Source organism: Acanthochromis polyacanthus, chromosome 1 (assembly GCF_021347895.1).
Source record: "Acanthochromis polyacanthus isolate Apoly-LR-REF ecotype Palm Island chromosome 1, KAUST_Apoly_ChrSc, whole genome shotgun sequence".
In the NCBI taxonomy this organism is placed as follows: Eukaryota; Metazoa; Chordata; class Actinopteri; family Pomacentridae; genus Acanthochromis; species Acanthochromis polyacanthus.
Genome location: NC_067113.1, coordinates 43,371,129 through 43,389,259, shown reverse-complemented (window position 1 = coordinate 43,389,259; position 18,131 = coordinate 43,371,129). Strand labels below are relative to the sequence as shown.

The following is an 18,131-nucleotide window of genomic DNA, read 5'->3' as shown; positions in this document are numbered from 1 at the left end:
AGTGTTCTTTTCTTCGTATGCTTGGTTTTTGAGTCTATGAACATAGAGTTGATGTGCCTTACCCAAAAGCTCCAGTTTGGTCTCATCTGTACCACCCGAAAGGCACATTACTCCCCAGAAGTTGTGGCTTGTACAACATGCCCAATTTTTTGCACAACTTCCTTACCATACAGAATCCGGCCTTTTTTATCGAATTTTTTTCAGCAGTGGTGTCCTCCTTGGTCGTCTCCCATGAAGTCCACTTTGGCTCAAACAACGACGAATGGTGCGATCTGACACTGATGTACCTTGGCCTTGGAGTTCACCTTTAATTTCTTTGGAGGTTGCTCTGGGCTCTTTGGATACAATTCCAACGATCCGTCTCTTCAATTTGTCATCAATTTTCCTCTTGCGGCCACGTCCAGGGAGGTTGGCTACTGTCCCGTGGGTCTTGAACTTCTGAATAATATGAGCCACTGTTGTCACAGGAACTTCAAGCTGTTTAGAGATGGTCTTATAGCCTTTACCTTTAAGATGTTTGTCTATAATTTTTTTTCGGATGTCCTGGGACAATTCTCTCCTTCGCTTTCTGTTGTCCATGTTCAGTGTGGTACACACCTTTTCACCAAACAGCAGGGTGACTACTTGTCTCCCTTTAAATAGGCAGACTGACTGATTATGAGTTTGGAAACACCTGTGATGTCAATTAAATGACACACCTGAGTTAATCATGTCACTCTGGTCAAATAGTTTTCAATCTTTTATAGAGGTACCATCATTTTTGTCCAGGCCTGTTTCATTAGTTTGTTTTTTTAAATAATTATGTTAATCAACAATTCAAAAAGTGAGGCTGTTTTTGATTATTTAATTTTCAATAAATGTTTATTTATTGTTACTTTTGTGAGTTTCAAGTGATTTCAGTGAGATTGTGGGTTTTTCCTTCTTTAACTGAGGGGTACCGACAATTTTGTCCACGTGTGTATGTCCCTGATCTAACAGTCCTGCTCGCAGCCTCTCACAGCCCATTATGTTTCCTCCTATGGCGGTCTGTCAAGCGTGCACAAACGGCAGGAGTGCACGGCCATGTCTAATTGGCAAAGCCGAGGCAAAACAAAGGCTTAAACCACATTAGTTGAGTATCTTACAGAATATCATTCATCAGCGGTGATTAAGTTGGATAGAACAGGACAACAGCCCACATCTCTGCCACAGGACGCCTGATGACGTTGTTGTCTTTCTTTTTTGGGACAACAATAAGCACTTGTTGCATCTGAAAACTCACATGAAGTGCAGAGTTTAGAACGAATGCAGCCAAAGGGAATAGTTGGAGCACATTTCAGGACCACAGACAGCACTTTACTGCTTCATGAAACCAGAAACAAAACCTTTAAAGTCCTGCTAGGGGTTTCTGTATGGAGAATCAGTTGACAAAAAAACCTGGAGAAGTCCTTAATAACACCCACGAGAGTCTTCAAATCAATCATCAGGTTATAAATCACCTGTATGTCTTGTTCATAAGGTTGAGGGCATCTATTGTTCCATCTGTGCCGACTGCCTGCTGATGCTTTTATCATTTTAAACTTCCAATGCAGCTTGTATCTGATTATTTTCATAAATTAGAGTCCACTTTGTGTGATTGTTTTCCAGTGTTAGTGTGTATCTAATAAAAGAAGACTGGAGATCAGATTGGGCTGAATGTGGAACTAAAATGACTCCCCTGGTTTAGTGAGTTCAGTTGCTTGGTTTGTGTTTCGACAGTTTGTGAACTGTGCTAGCCTTCGTTTGGTTTTATTTGTTCTTTGATTTGGCAGCATCCACCTGTCTTGCTTGTCTTTGTGTGATTAAACTCCTTTACTTGAACCAAATACATCTGGACATTTGGTTGCGTCCAGTTGATCCTCGTATCCTGCTCACATCCTGACCCACACGGTGCAGCGACTGAAGTCAGAGGTTGCTGGAGTCGTTCAGAGGGTTGGAGACGACCGCCTTGTGGATGAGCATGAAGAGGGGCAGGTAGGCCAGGAAGTCCAGCAGGTCCAGAGGGGGGACGTGCTGCAGCTCCAGCCTGACGGCCGCCTCCTGCTCCAGGTGGATCCCTCCGGCCTTCAGCTCCAGCAGCAGCTGCTCGGCGCTGATGAAGCCCTGCTGAGCTCCAGCGTCTCCTCGCTGCTCCTCCAGGAGGAACAGGAACAGCTGCTGCAGAAGTCACGATCACAACATCAGAGATAATTATGACATGGAGAACTGGCTCTGGACTCAGCGTGTGACTGTGTGTTATTGCAGGGGTGTCAAACATGCGGTCCATGGGCCAAAACCGGCCCTTCCAGAGGGTCCAATCCGGACCTCAAAGTGTAAAAATTACAGACAAGACACGAACTTGCAGATTGTAAATTAGTAAAACTATAAATTTAAAAGAATTTCTAGACCATGACAAGTTGTTTGATCATGATTGCTTATTGTTCTTTTGTTATTTTGTGTCTCATTTTTGTAACATTTGTCGTGCTTTTGTTGTTTGTCAGATTTTTGTTTGTTTCTCGTTTTTTTTGTTTCTTTTTTGTCTCACTTGTGTCGTTTGTCTATTTTTTGTCGCTCTAACTTTTTTGGTCTAACTTTCTGTCTCTTCTGTTTCATGTCATTTGTCCCATTTTTGTCATTTTGCCCTCAGTGTTGTAATATTTTGTCTTGTGTTCATTGTGTTCATGTTTTTTTAAAGTAAAATACTATATATTCAGTTTGTTCTTAATGTTTTGTAAAAAGATAGCTAATTGAATGTGAACATTTTCAGAAACTTTTTTTTGCACTAAAACAAACGTGGAGTTGTGGTTATTTATAGGGTATTATGCTGTGATTTTATTGGTCACTGGAGATCAGATTGGGGCTGAATGTGGAACCTGAAACTAAAATGAGTTTCCTGCGTTTTGTGTGTTTTTGCTCTTTAAGGTAGCCTCAGATTACCGCAGCCTGTTTCTAGTTCTGTTTGAGCACCTGTTTGCACGGTTAATGCAGTCTAGGTAATAATTGTTGGTGGAGGAGGAGGAGGAGAGGGGAAATAATCCCTCTGGCAATTAGCCCACTCCCCCATCAGTCTCTCCAGTTATCAACCCTATCCCTAACAGCTCTGTAATTATAAAGCCTCTCTACCTGGCCGGGGGCTCGGTTTCCACACCCACGGCCGCAGGCTTTCATGTTCCTCTTTCGGTTGCTCGGCACTTTCTCGTATGAATGAGAGGCCGGGCCTGCTAGCGAGCGACCAGCTGGTAGGCCGGCCTCGGTCCCTCCGAGATGAGCTGTGTGTCTGGGGCTGGATTACAGGGCTGGGCGGAGTGGACGGCATGTTCACTGCTGGGCACTTTAATGAGATTAAGGCCGTGCTAATCTATGAAAGGGAAAAGCACCCCTCTCTTTCTCTCTCTGGCTTGCTTCCCTCATTTCTATGCATGAGGGAAGAGTGCCTCTCTTTAAAAAAAACACTAAAAAAAAAAAAAACGACGCTCGCTGTTATAAAGCATGCTTTGGAATTGCTCTTCAAAGCGTCCGCCGGTATTTATTTCATTATAATTCTACCTGCGGGCCACGGACGGGAGGCGGGGATGCTGTTTGTGGCGTGAATGTGGCTAATGTGAGAGTTAATCCAATGTTGCATTGAGGTAATCAAGTGCACCTCGTGAAAACAGATTCAAGAGTGTAAACATGCGGTGAGGAGGTTTCTTACCTTAGCTTTGAAGAGCCGCACTTCTAGAGCGGAAGTCCATGTTGGTGATCAGGGATCGCATGAACTCACTGTGAGAAAGAGCAAAAACGACACCATCAACAAGCGAAATATGAATTAATTTGGACTTTTGGAAGTTTAGGACCGGAAGAAGGAAATGAAACCAAGAATATGTGTCGCTCTGGATCCAACACTGCAGCACCCCAGCTTCACTCTTTCATCTTAACCCTCCTGCTGTCCTCATTTACAGGCACCAAATTTATCGTTTCCTTGTCTGAAAAAAATCCAAAAATTAAGCAAAAAAATTCCCAAATTTCTGAAAATTTGCAAAACCTTCAAGAAGAAAATTCTAATAATTCCTTAAAAGTTTCCCTTAAAGTTTCTTTTTTAAAAAAAAATCCCTCAAATTTGGCTAGAAAATTCTGGCAAAATATTAAAAATGAGTAAAAATTTTCCAAAAAAAATCCTAAAACTATCTAAAGTGATTACATATATATCGATAAAATTTATTCTCTTAGAAGCAAAGCAACAAAAACATGAGACAAACAACAAAAAGCAAACAAAAAAACTATCAAAAACAAGACAAATCTTAAAAAAGAGATGCAAAGCGACAACTAAAGGGTAAATGACACAAAATGACAAAAACATGAGACAAACATAATCTGACAAAAAGGCAAAAAACTCCACAAGACAATATATTATAAAAACGAGAAACATGACGACAAAAATGAGAAACAAACCGACAAAAACATGGGACAACAAAAATCAAGCAAAAAAAACATCAAAAACAAGACAAAATTAAAAAAACAAAACAAGATACAAAAGCAATAAAAAATGGACATGTGACACAAGCAAGACAGAAAAAGACACAAAATGACAAAAATATAGACAAATGAAAGCTAGACACAAAAACAAGACAAAATATTACAAAAACGAGACACCAAAACAACAAAAACATGAGACGAATGACAAAAAACAGACATAAAACCCCAAAACAAAGTGTCCTTTATCCACTGCGCGTAACATTATCAAGAAGTTTATAACCCACGGAACTGTTGCTAACATTTATACCAAAACATTTGTAATCGCAACAATTTCTGGAGAAATGGTGTGTTTTCTGGAAAAATTCCAGGAGCGCCAATGCTTTGGTCCATGACTGCAAATCTGACATTCCACTTATCCAGTATTTCTAAAATAAAGGGTTCTGGGTGAAGGTTTGTCTGCGGTGGCGGCTGATTTTTGGCGGGTCGGGTCCCGTGCGGCGTTGTGTTTACGGAGCTGTGGATGGTAAAGTGTTCTGAGTCTATTGTGGTTGCTCACCGCGGCCTGGCTGCCAAACAATGCGGGCCGGCACACGGGGACATCCCGCCACACCAACGGATAAAAAAAACGCTCTGGTTTTGGGACGGGGGGTGAGCGGGGTTCGTGTGGAGGTTTGTGGGGGGGGAGCGGGCGGCCGGGGCACACTCTGCTGCAATGTGACCGCTCACCACCAACAAAATCTACACTGCAAAAACTCACAACCTTACCAAGTGTTTTTTTCAGTCAGAATGTCTCATCCCACTCGATTTCAGATAAATTCACTTAACAAGAGACATTTCAGCAAGATGGAGGGACTGTTTTGAAGATGATTTTTAGGATACTTTTGGAAGATTTTTAACTTCATTTTTTTTGAAAAATATTTACAAGAAATTTTCTTGCAAAATTTGGGTCGATTTTTTTTAAAATAAAACTTTTATGGAAAACTTTTGAGGAAATAATTGGGATTTTCTTGCTGAAAGTTTTTCCCAAAATTTTCTGAAATTTGGGGATTTTTTTTGCTGAATTTTCGATTATTCTATTATGACAAGGAAACATATTTTTGGTTGCCCGTAAATTGAGGAAACAGGATGAGTATAAAACACCTCAAAATTAGGAGGTTATGTTAAAGCAAAAATCGATTTCTGAGTGAAAAACTGCTTTGTGTGGTTTTTTTAGCATGTCTGGGTTACTTTAAGACACCTAAGCTTGACAATTCTGGTAAAATATAGCTTAAACTAAGCTTTCCCAACTAATTTTAAGATCTCATTCTTCCTAAATATCACATTTTATTTCAAGCAATCTTACCAAGCCATTTTTCACCTGTTTCTTATTGGCAGATTTTTCACTTAGTTCAAGGTAAAGGTTCCTAAAATAAGTTTTTCTTTCTTGTTTTGAGAGGGGCATTTTTTCCAGTGTAGGTCCGCTCAGATAATTGGAGGGGAGACACGGACGATTGTGTTGGGACGAACCTCTCCTGTCCAGCGTGTGGCTCAGTGACGGTCGTCCCTTCTCTAACGAGCCCCGTGTAATGAGCCCCTCCTCACAGAGCGCTCAATGGACTGTTGGAGCGAAGAATGGCCGAGTGCTGGGCCATCGAGTGCCACGGCAACGCCTGAGTGCTCCCAGCGCGCTGATTGGCCCTCGTCCTCCAATGACGGGGATGAAGCGAGACAGGGCAGCTATGATCATTAATTGCACTTGGTTTGGCAGTAAAAGAGTCCAAATGCTGGTTGCGCGAGGACACTGGCAGTGATAATGGGCGGCGTAAACGAGAGGCTAGGGGGACTGGTGATGGGACCCAGGGAGGATAATAGCAGCCTAACCATTTTCTTTGTTCCGCCTCCTCTGGCACCCCGCTGAGGCCAACAGCAGCCCTCTCGCTTACGTAATGCCCAAAAATTTGGCGGTCCCCCATTGGAGAGACGGCATACAGTGAAGCGGCGTTGAAGGGACGCAAACACATCCTGACCTAGTTTGGTTTGACAGAACTGAAGGTTGTTTGGGATGTTTTGAGCGGGCTAACGTGACGCTGGGGTGGTATGAAGCTCTCTGGAGGAGGAGGGACTCGCACCGCCAGACGGCTCGTGTGGCGGCAAACAGTCTAGGTTACTGCTGTCTCATGTTTTCTCGCTTGTTTTTCCTCGCCGACTCATTCAGTCTGGTGAATTTCCAGGAGATTTACGGTCACTCTTCCGCACGCATGGATGCTCACTACCTCCTCACAAACTGAAAACAACAATGACTGCAGCGGCTTCACCGATGTTGTTTTGGGAATCCAGTATGGCTCAGAGGTGTCAAACTCATCGCAGTTCAGGTTCCACGTGCAGCACAGTTTGATCTCAGCTGATCCGGATCAGTAAAATCACAGCATAATAACCTATAAATAACCACAACTTCACGTTTCCTTTGCTTTAGTGCAAAGATGTTCACATCTCAAGAATTGTCTTTTTACAAAACATCCTGAACAACCTGAAATTTGTTAAGAAAAATAAATTCAGTTTCAACAATATTATGCCTCAGTTTATCATTTACAACTTCCAGATCACAGAGTGTCTACAAAGGAATGTTCTTAAGAAAATATTAGAAGTTTTACTGATAAATATGGCATCACTTTATATATTTTTAGGATTTTTTGGAAGATTTTTATTCATTTTTGAAAATATTTACAATTTTTTTAAAAAAATTAAATTTTATTTCTTGCCAAATTTGGGGATTTAAAAAAATGTTAAGGGAAATTTTTAAGGAATTTTTAGAATTTTCTTCCTTTTCTTCCTTCTTTTCTTTAAATTTGGGGATTTTTCTTTTTGCTAAATTTTTGGATTTTTTTCAGACGAAGGAACAATATTTTTTGCTACTCGTAAATGAGGAAACAGGAGGGTTAAGCACAAGCTGCAGCAGAATCTAGCTGACCGCTGACATCAGGCGTGAACTAACCGTGACATCACCCGTTTGTTTCAACGCCGAGAAAATAAAGCCTGGATTTGCTACTTCCTGGTCGCCATTTTGGATTTTTTGGAGCCAGTGACGTAAAAAGCGTCATCAAACAGGCTGGACCGGAGAGCAACTCGGGGGCAGGACCAGTCTATGGGACTGTCAATCAAGTATAGCCACGCCCCTGGCTCCGCCAACTTTAACGATTTATTTAATTCAGTATTGATTTATTTTAAGATCGGCCACCTGATCTCTCATTTTGACCATGAAAACTAACGGGAAAAAAATCCTGAGCTGTAGAAAATCAGTCTGTCAAATTCTAGTTTTTCCAAAAATGAATTGGGGTCTTTTTGGAGCCAACCCTAGTGGACGGCGTGATAGTGCAAGTTTTTGACACTTCCAGGTGGGCTTCATTTTTGGAGCCAGATGCTATGTCCATCTTTATATACAGTCTATGGCTGACATGCTGAATGTTTCACTGGATTGCTAGCATTAATTTAGGGTATTTTTGGGATATGTAGTATGTATTTGTGATCTTTCTTCCTGCTGGGGCTTCTTGCCAGGTCATCGTTTTAAATGAGAAATTGTTCTCAGTTGATGTTACCTGCTAAAATAAAGAATTAATAAATTTTAAGGACAAAAGAGAAATTAATTAAAACTGAAAACAAGAAAAGATTGAACCCTGGTCAGACGGAGCTTGGCCCCAGCGCCCCATATGCCACAGATTCCCACACACAGCGCCTTTTTTCCTTCCTGCCCTGGGGTCTATGGCTTCCTGCAGACAGGAGTGTGTGGAGCCAAGCCCACTCTGGAGGTCTGTGAGGGTCAAGGCCTGCTACCCCGGAGTGAGAGCTCCCTCTCAGCGAGGACAGGGCCGGGGGTCACGGGTCCCCTGATTACGGCCGGCCCTTTGTGCTGCGCATTAGAGGAGGCCTGTAGACCGACTGCCTGGCTGGCACACAGCGACCAGGGTGTCTGCTCTGTATGGAGGCAATTATAGTAATGATAATGAATGTCCACATTAAACCTCTTCTCACCAAACTCCCCTCTGCAATTTAAATAATAAGAGGAGAGATCAGCGTTCATAATTCCGCCTCCCGAACAAGGAGAAAACAATAGCAATCCTTCTGTCATCTCATCCCAACTGGACTAAATTGATCCTCTTACCTGTTTCGGTTAATCCTGTTGTCTCTAATCCTGGCTTAGAAATGAGCTGCAACACCGGTTACACAATCAGCCCTTCTGATCATGTAAGGCTTAGAAATCCGAGGACCTGTTTTCTGATGCATTTCTTGTAGTTTTACCCCGCTCTAATTGCACCCCCCATTCGCTCTCGTCTTTTCCCGTCCGTTCCTCTCGTGTCTCTCATCTCGTCGCCTCCCTCTCACCCTCGACTGTTTCCACCTCGCACATTCCCTCAGGGCGTCAGAAAGCGCATTGCAATACAGCAGGGGTGTCAAACATGCGGCCTGCGGGCCAAAACCGGCCCTCCAAAGGGTCCAATCCGGCCCTCAAAGTGTAAAAATTACAGAAACCACAAAATACTAGATTGGTCTTTTTTCTTTCTGTGGCTCATTTTTGTAATATTGTGTTGTTTTTTTGTCTTTTTGTCTGACCTTTGTCATTTGTCTCGTTATCGTCGTTTTGTGTTTCCCTTTTGTTTCGCTTGTGTTTTTTGTCTCATTTTTGTCATTTTGTGTTTTGCTTTATTGTTCTATATCATCATTCTGTTTCTCACTTTTATTTGTCTAATTTTTGTCATTTGTCCATTTTCTGTTGCTTTGTAACTTCATTGTCAATTTTTTGTTTCTTTGTTTCGTGTTCTTTCTCATTTTTTGTCTCATTTTTGTCATTGTCATTTTTCTGATATTTTTCTCGTGTTTTCATCATTTTGTTTATTGTTTGCTGTGTTTTTTGTGTTTCCTTTTGTCTCGCTCATGTTTTTTGTCTTATTTTTGTCATTTTGTCTTTTGCTTTATTCTTCGTTTCGTGCAGCATTTTTCTCATTTTGTTTTTTTTGTCTTGCTTGTGCTTTTGTCTCATTTTTGTCATTTTGTGTGTCATTTTTGTAATGTTTCGTCTTATTTTGTCCGACTTTTGTCTCGTGTTTTTGTTGTTTCGTTTCTCGCTGTTGTCATTTTTTGTCTCGTTGTGTAATTTCTTGTCTCGCTTTTGTCTTTTGTCTCATGTTTGTCATTTTGTGTCTCATTTTTCTAATATTTTGTCGTGTCTTTTTCTGTCTGACTTTTGTCCGTTTTGATCACAAAGTAAAATACTACATCGTTCGGTTCCAGAAATCCGTGACTAAATTCTTTGTTCCTTTGTAGATAAAGTGTGATCTTTAAGTTGTAATGTGTAAATGATAAACTGAGGCTGAATGTTGTTAAAACTGAATTTATTTTTCTTTAGAAACTTCAGGTTGTTCATTAAGTTTTGTAAAAAGACAATTCCTTAAATGTGAACACTTTTGCACTAAAACAAAGGGAAAAAGTTGGAGCTGTGGTTATTTATAGGTTATTATGGTCCACTGGAGATCGCATTGGGCTGAATGTGGAACCTGAACTAAGATGAGTTTGACATCCCTGCACAAGACGATCAAAGACGGCCCCACACACGACGTCCGAATCGCTGGAACAAACTTGCGTACACACACTGACTCTTATTTATGGGAGGTCAGTGACTCCTCTTGTGTGTTTGCTGTTGGTCCTTACTTACTCCATGGAGGCGATCTTCTGGGCCAGGCTGGCGATCACAGCGAACAGCCGCAGGTCCACGAGTCCGTCTGTCACTCTGAAGTCCACCATCTCCAAGATCTGGAAAAGACGTCGGCGTTACGTTGGCGCTGCAGCGGTTGCATGAGTGAATGTGTTTGTGTGCAGATGCTGGGACCTACTCTGTAGACATAGATCTCTTCCTCATCAGACAGCAGCTCAGGAGGGGTGATGGTCTTAAGAGCGAGTAGAACCTGAAGGCAGGAGATGTAGCCGTCGTCATCGCTGTCCTCCTGCAAACAAACACCACCATTACCGCCAGAGTTGGTTGGTTTGATGAACTCTCGAGAGTTGAAGAGCCAAAAAATGTCAGTTTGTGATTTGTTGAGCATGTTTGGAGAACTCCCCCAGGCTAAGAATTAGCTGATTAATTGAGCAAATTAAAATTATCGCTTAAACTTTGTGATAATTCATTGATTTTGACTCTTCATTAAGACAAAAACATCACATTTCCTTGTTTCCAGCTTCTCATTTGTTAATATGTTCTGGTCTTCTTTACGTTCCTCGACTGCAAACTGAATAATATTCAGTTGTAAGTAGGGGTGCCCGATATTATCGGCCCAATATCAGCATAAAAATGTATTATCGGTCAATATCATTATCGCTTTTTTGCTTACCATGAAAACGGATAAAATACTGCCTGGATTTCACAATAAAATTGGACACGAGGTGCCAAATCCACGACAGGAGATATGTGATGTTCGCTAAAGTTTTTGGGAACATTTTTAATAATTTTGTGAAAATATTTACAAGAATTTTCTTTTCAAATTTGGGGGACTATTTTACAATAAAACTTTCAAGGAGAACTTTTAATTTGAATTTTCTTCCTGAAGGTTTTTGCAAACTTTCAGAAATTTGAGGGAACTTTTTTGCTGAATTTTTGGATCTTTTTCTGACAATGAAACTATATCCTTTGGTGCCTGTAAATGAAGACAACAGGAGGGTTAAAATACATCAGTTTGCTTTCTAGGAAACATTTTCTGATGATGTATAGACCAGCTCATGGTCATCGTAGCTGCTAGTTCTACTGGAGAGTGCAACACATTACAGCGGGTGAAACAGAATATCCCGAAGGAGAAAGGGGAATATAAAGGCTTTAAATCCCTTTTCACTTACTGCTTCAAAAGCTCTTTTGTACTCGGCCAGCTTCTCCTGACTGAAAATGCAATACTTTGCCAAAAAGTCGACTGGAAAGAGAAGAGCAGAAAACAAAGAAGCCATGTTAACTGTACTCTGTGACTGCCGATGAACAAAATTTGGGCCTAATATGTGGTGAATCTGAGGTCTTTCTGCATGCCGGATCATATTTAAAAGCGATTTCCAGCTCCAGTAAGGACATTAGGGCTCCTCGGTGTGGGCATGTGTGTGTGCAGAGGGGATTAGGGCAATATTTCTCTCCTCTGGTGGCTGTGGGGTCACTCAGAGGGGACAATGCAGGGCGAGTGGTTCACAGGGCGTCCAGTTGGCCAGGATCTGGGGGTGGAGGGGGGCAGAGTGGCACTTGGCTGCTGGGGCTTTTTATAAAGAGAGAAAATGGAATGAATGGATGCCGGAGGAGCTGCAGCAGTCAAGGCCTCGAAATAAACTACTTTATTCTGCTTTAATAGGAGAAAGGAATGCACTCTGAGCAGATTATTAGCATTTGAGCTAATTTATCAAGCAGCAATAGTAAATATTAGTTAAGATTTGATGCTTTTCTTGAGTTTATATGACAGAAAACTGAATAGATTTGACATGTAAAGACTCTGACATGGACATTTTCACTGCTTTCTGATATTTTATATCGTAAATGACTGATTTGTAGGTTTTAAATGTCAGTTACTACCGTTTTGTGTCTCATTTTTGCAATATATCATCTTGTTTTTGGTTTGTTTCTGTCTGATTTTTGTCATTTCTAGTTCCTTTTTGTCTTGCAACCTGACCTAAAATCAGGTTGACACCCCTGATCTACAAGGTTCAAAAACTGAGACACGAAATCTAAACACCTGCACAATGATGTCGTGCTTTCGTGACGTTTTTATGCCGCTTTTCTGTTAAGAAAGACTTCCTAAACAGCTAATTTTCTTGACTCGGTGCAAAAGTCTCAAATGTAAAAACAATGATTACACAGGGGACACAAACTGAGACAAACCACATCCATGAATATTTCAGTAGGCAAATTTGGAAAGGAGAGCGACTTTGGGGAAAAAAAAAAAGAGGAGGGGGTAGAAAATGGGGTTTTTAAGCTGCTGCCACTTCAATTTAGGAGATGAGAATGAGTCTGCTGAATAATGGATCTATTCATTGGTTTGGAGAAGAAAGAGGAGCAACAGAGTTGGTATCAGTCTGGTCTTAAACCTCTGGACCTCTGGGGTTTCTCTGCAGTTGCAGGGGGGCTTGTTTGAATTCGCCATTTATCAGCTTAGGCCTAATCAAAACCAGGCCTTGTCCTTTCACATGCAAAACCCGACATTCGTATGTAGTCAACTTGACTTGTTAAAGCTTGATTGATCAAAAAACCTGCGGCCTGCCTTCTTGGCATCTGTTTGCAAATATCTGCGACGAGTAGAAGGATCCGGAGACGCATGCAGGCCGAGTCAGACCAGGCGAGGATTTAAAGTCCTCAATGAACCAGCGGCTGGATCAGCGCTCCGGTCAATCTGCTGGAGTGAAGCAGCACCTTGTGAGCGGATCCTCCTCCTTTTCAGAGCCAGAGTCCAGCCGCCATCTGGAGGAGAGTTAGCAGCTGACCTGTGCTGACTTCTGGGAGTCCACAACATTAAAAAGGCCGGTTACGAACTCTGTCCTCACCGATAACAGTCATGCAGGAGTGTGGTTTTAAACTGGACCTCAACTCAGAAGTCCAACTGGATTTCATCTAGAGCAGCGGTGTCTGTCAGCTCGTCTTAGTTCAGCTCCACATTCAGCCTGGTCTGATCTCCAGTGACCAGTAAAATCACAGCATAATCACCTCTAAATGACCACAACTCCTAATGTTTCCTTTGTTTTAGTGCAACAAAGTACATTCTGAAAATGTTCGCATTTAAGGAATTAGCTTTTTTACAAAACACTGTGAAAAACTTGAAAGTTCTTAAGAAAAATAAATTAAATTTCAACAATATTACGCCTCAGTTTATCATTTACACATTACAGGCTGCAGATGACAGAGTTTCTACAAAGGAACACAACATTTAGTGTGGAACTGAACGATATAGTATTTAGAAAAAAAATCCTAAAAATATCTAAAGTGATTCCATATATATATATCAGTAACACTTCTAATGTTTTCTTTAAGAACATTCACACAAAAAAAATCAACCAAAATCCAGCGAAATTCGCTGGATTTTGGTTGATTTTTTTGTGTGAATGTTCCTAAGAAACATGATCAGCATTGCTTTTTTTTCCACCAAAAATTTCCCAAAAATGTTGAAAATGTTTCACTGTGAAAATGTATATATTTTTTCCCACATTTTCAAACTTTAAAACGGGTCAGTTTTGACCACAACACGAGGGTTAAATGCAGAGTAAAGCTGCTCTGTGAGTGATTCAGAGCGGACATGGGTCAACACTCAGCCCTGACCACGGCCTTGTGTGTCTTTCTGCTGCTGTGTTCGACAGTCGGTTCTGGAGGAGGTGCTGGAGGAGGTCGGGGGTCCCGGCTGAGGGGAGCACTCCGTCGGGGAATCACCCGGACAAAAGGTGCAGTGGAGTGAGAGATGGAGGGAGGAAGCGAGGGCGGGCGGAGGAGCGGGACAAAGCCGGGGCAGTAAAGCCTCCTGCCTGATAGCCTTATCTGCTTCCACTCCAGCGCTTGATGGCTTTTTTTCCACCCTGCCTTTAAAGCGCACAGGTTGGGCCTTTGGTGTGAAGCCTAGCAGAAAATGTTAATCAAGAGAGGGCCTGTGTGGAGAAAGGCGAGAGAAAGGGGAGAGTCACTCTGCTGAGGCCATAATCTGTAATGAGACCGAGGCGATTCAGTTGCAATTGAGAGAGGAAGAATGGGGCCATGATGATGATGATGAGCAGGGAGGTTCGCTCTTTCACTCCCGTTTGTTTTTCTGTTTTGTTCCTTTTCTGTGGCGGAGTCGCTGCTGCTGCACCGGTCCACGGCCTGCAAACAGCCGCGGGTCACAACTCATTTAACGCACACTCGGACGTCATTTTCAACGTGCACAGGTGACGGATGAAAAACACTGCTGGCTGCTATCAGTGCTCGTCTGTGTATGATTTATGTTTCTGGAGATCAGATCTACACGCTTTTCTGGCACCAAACAAAATGTGTCCGCAGCAGCGAGCAGAGAAAGCTGTCAGGAGCTGAACCAGATGTTTAGAATCCTTTAGACAAAGTGATAATTTTATAAGTGTCAAACTTGTTTTTGTTTTATGGAAAAGTTTGCCTTTCCTTTGGATGCAACTTTAAAAACACCAAGTGTGGAAACAGGTGTTGATTCAAGTCTAAATTATGTTTAGATCTTGTGCAGAGGTGCAAGTGTGTGACACAGGGGTGTCAAACATGTGGCCCGTGGGCCAAAACCGGCCCTCCAGAGGGTCCAATCCGGCCCTCAAAAGGGTAAAAATTACAGAGAAGACATCAACTGCAGATTGTAAATTAGTAAAACTAGAAATATAAATTATTTCTAGACCATGACAATTTGTTTTGATCATAAAGTAAAATACTAGATTGTTCTTTTGTCGTTTTGCGTCTCATTTTTGTAATATTTTGTCTTGTTTTGTTTTTTTGTCATTTTTGTCTGACTTGTCACTTCTCATTTTTGTTGTTTTGTGTTTTCTTTTTGTCACACCTGTGTTTTTTGTCTATTTTTTTTCATATTGTTTCTTTTTTTGCCATTTTTTGTCTTGTTTCTGTCATTTGTTCTGTTCATGCCACTCTCGGTTGATCCTCGTTTCAATTTTCTGCCGCTAATGACTGGAACTCTCTACAAAAACCCTCAAACTCTCCTCATACACTAAAAATTCAGCTAGAGAAACACTTCAGGACCACTGCACCTTTTACTAGCCTGTTTTTAGCCTTTCTATTTGTGAAAGTCTGTGTATTTTGGTTTTGCAATCCTGTCTGATTAGCTGTATATGTAACGTGTTTGTTGTTCATCCTGCCTCTTGACTAGTTCGATATCGAAAATGAGAACTAGTTCTCCATTAACTTATCTGGTAAAATAAAAGTAAAATAAAATTCATTTGTGTAATTTTTTTACTTGTTTATGTCCATTTTGTTGTCACTTTGGAACTTTGTTTTGTCTCTTTTTTGTTTCGTGTTGTCTCATTTTGTTTCTCACTTTTGTAATATTTTGTCTTGTTTTTTGTCTGATTTTTGTCATTTTAATCATATCCATATCACATTTTAATGCCGATATCAGCGGGTCAATATTACTGGACATCCCTAGTCAAAATCAATGTGAAAGATATTTTGTGACGTTTTTGTATCAGTATTGCTGCTAAACTGTTGAAAAAGCGTTTTCCAAATTGCTTCAAGTAGCGAGTTGATTGTCTTTTAACGTGACTTAAAGCAGTTCAGCAGAGAGTGACACTGAAATATTAATAGCCCCAGTGTTTTTATATAGTCGTCGCAAGGTATTTACATGGGAGGATGTTATGAAAGGGGCTTTATCTTCCACTAACTTCAAGCCTAAAAGGAAATAATTTCCTGTAACAAGACAACTAGGCCTACAAGTGCATCCAGAAATAGGTTCTGTTCATTTGAATCCTATAAATTTCTATTTTCCTTAAAAAAACTGATGAGAATTCAAATTTCAGTCAGTCGTTAAATCATAATTTGTAATGCAGTGTGCTTCTGGTTTGTGGAAAACCATATTTCTGCTCTAAAATGACAGTAAAGTCTTGCTCTGGTGTTAAACCTCACACACTGCACAACGAAATCATCAAATTGAAATCGCATCTAGTTTCCGGGTCTTAATTTAAAATAAAACTCAGATTATTTTCGTGCACTTCTGCAAAACAATGTGAGATCTGGGATGTACTTTCTAACGCACACAGGGCTCCATTGTGTTTTTACCGTGTTTGTTTGTTGCTCTCTTTTTCCCGCTTAATCCCAGACTTTTGTCTCTGCTCATCGTAACACTGTATACACTGTCCTATAAATCCATTAACAAAGGTCACATTCAGCAGCAGAGAGGAGGTGACCCCCTTTTTAACAGCAGGAGAATGTCAGAGTGCAACGTGCCCCACATATACAGACCGAAAATATGTGATTAATGCTGTGAATCTGGAGCAATAAATACACAGAGAAATAAACAGAATCTGAACTGGTTTGTAACTGCACAGACTCTCTGAGAAATAGGTTTATGGGATGTTTTGGGTTAATATTCTCAAAATATGAGACGATCCTGTTAACTAGGGGAGTCAAACTCATCTTAGTTCAGTTCCACATTCAGAACAATTTGATCTCCAGTGACCAGTAAAATCACAGCATAATAACCTATTAATAACCAAAACTTTAAATCTTTCCTTTGTTTTGTGCAAAAACGTTCACATTTAAGGGATTATCTTTTCACAAAACATCATGAAACTGAAATTTCTGAAGAAAGATAAGTTCAGTTTGAGCAAAATTCAGCCCCAGTTTATCATTACAACTTCTAGATCGCAGTGTTTCCACAAAGAAACACAACATTTAGTCACAGCTATCTGGAACTGAACCATATATTATTTCACTTTATGATCAAAATTACAAAAGTAAGACAAAAAAAAAGAGAAAACCCCCCAACAAAAACAAGACTAAATATTACAAAAATGAGACGCGAAACGACAAAAATGACACACAAAATTACCAAAAATTTGACAAAACACGATACAAACACAAAAAAGAAACAAAAAAGCTACAAAGCAACAAAAAAATTGACAAACGCCAAAAACGACACACAAAGCAATGAATAGAGCAAAACACAAAGCGAGAAAAATAAGACAAAAAACACAAGCGAGACGAAAAGGAAACACAGAAAGATAAAAGCGAGAAACAAAACAACAAAAACGTGAGACAAACAACAAAACTCAGACACAAAACAACAAAAACAAGACAAAATATTTTCTTGTCATGGTCTAGATGAGTTTAATTTTATAGTTTTACTAATTTACAATCTGCAGTTAATGTCTTCTCTGTCATTTTTACACTTTGGGGGCCGGATTGGACCCTCTGGGGGGCCGGTTTTGGCCCACGGGCCGCATGTTTGACACCCCTGCTGTAAACCTACGGCCTGAACGCGACCAGACAAAGCTGTAAAACATGGAGCGTGGTGCTGCCTGATAAGAGGTGAGAGGTCTGAGCACCGAGGCAGACCTTTAAACCAGGCAGAGCGGATCATTTCACAATAGTGCAGAATGAGGCTTTGTCGGCCGTCCTGCACCGGCGCCACATGAAAGGTAGAGATGGAAATCTTAGCCGATGAAAGTGTTAGAGGGAAAACTGTGGACAGTAGTAGGCCAGCAGGAGGTGCAGTAGAAAGGATTCACTGACAAAGCAGCCACAGGTTTAGTGTGGTTGGAGCTGTTGTGGGTTTTGGTTGTGTTTGTAAAGAGAAAAGAAACAGATACACTCATCTAATGGAAATACTGTTTACCTGCAATCACCATCAAGCAAATAAAGCAAAGTTTCCATCTAACTTAAACGAGTTTATAAGGAGCTAAAATGTATGTCATGCAGATTTAATTCAACCCATAAAGTGTCAAACATGCGGTCCGTGGGCCAAAACCGGTCATCCAGAGGGTCCAATCCGGCCCTCAAAGTGTAAAAATGACAGAGAAGACATGAACTGCAGATTGTAAATTAGTAAAACTATAAATTTAAATTAATTTCTAGATCATGACAAGTTGTTTTGATCAAAAAGTCAAATTCTAGATTGCTCATTATTCTTCTGTTATTTGTCTCATGTTTTTGTTATTTTGTGACTAATTTTTGTAAATTTTTTGGCTTTTTTTGTCAGATTTTTGTC

At 40.8% G+C, this 18,131-nt stretch overlaps 1 protein-coding gene across 1 annotated transcript in view; it reads right to left on the bottom strand.

The window, feature by feature from the left end:
- Positions 1-2,032: 2,032 nt before the first annotated feature.
- Positions 2,033-18,131, bottom strand: part of LOC110963726 (uncharacterized) — a 75,890-nt gene continuing 59,791 nt past the window's right edge. The window contains exons 11-15 of the mRNA XM_051951936.1: positions 11,308-11,378; positions 10,314-10,424; positions 10,136-10,233; positions 3,692-3,759; positions 2,033-2,175 (exon numbers count right to left, since the gene is read on the bottom strand). Coding sequence (XP_051807896.1) covers positions 3,693-3,759; positions 10,136-10,233; positions 10,314-10,424; positions 11,308-11,378 — 347 coding nt within the window. The 3' untranslated portion in view covers positions 2,033-2,175; position 3,692. The remainder of the gene's footprint in view (positions 2,176-3,691; positions 3,760-10,135; positions 10,234-10,313; positions 10,425-11,307; positions 11,379-18,131) is intronic.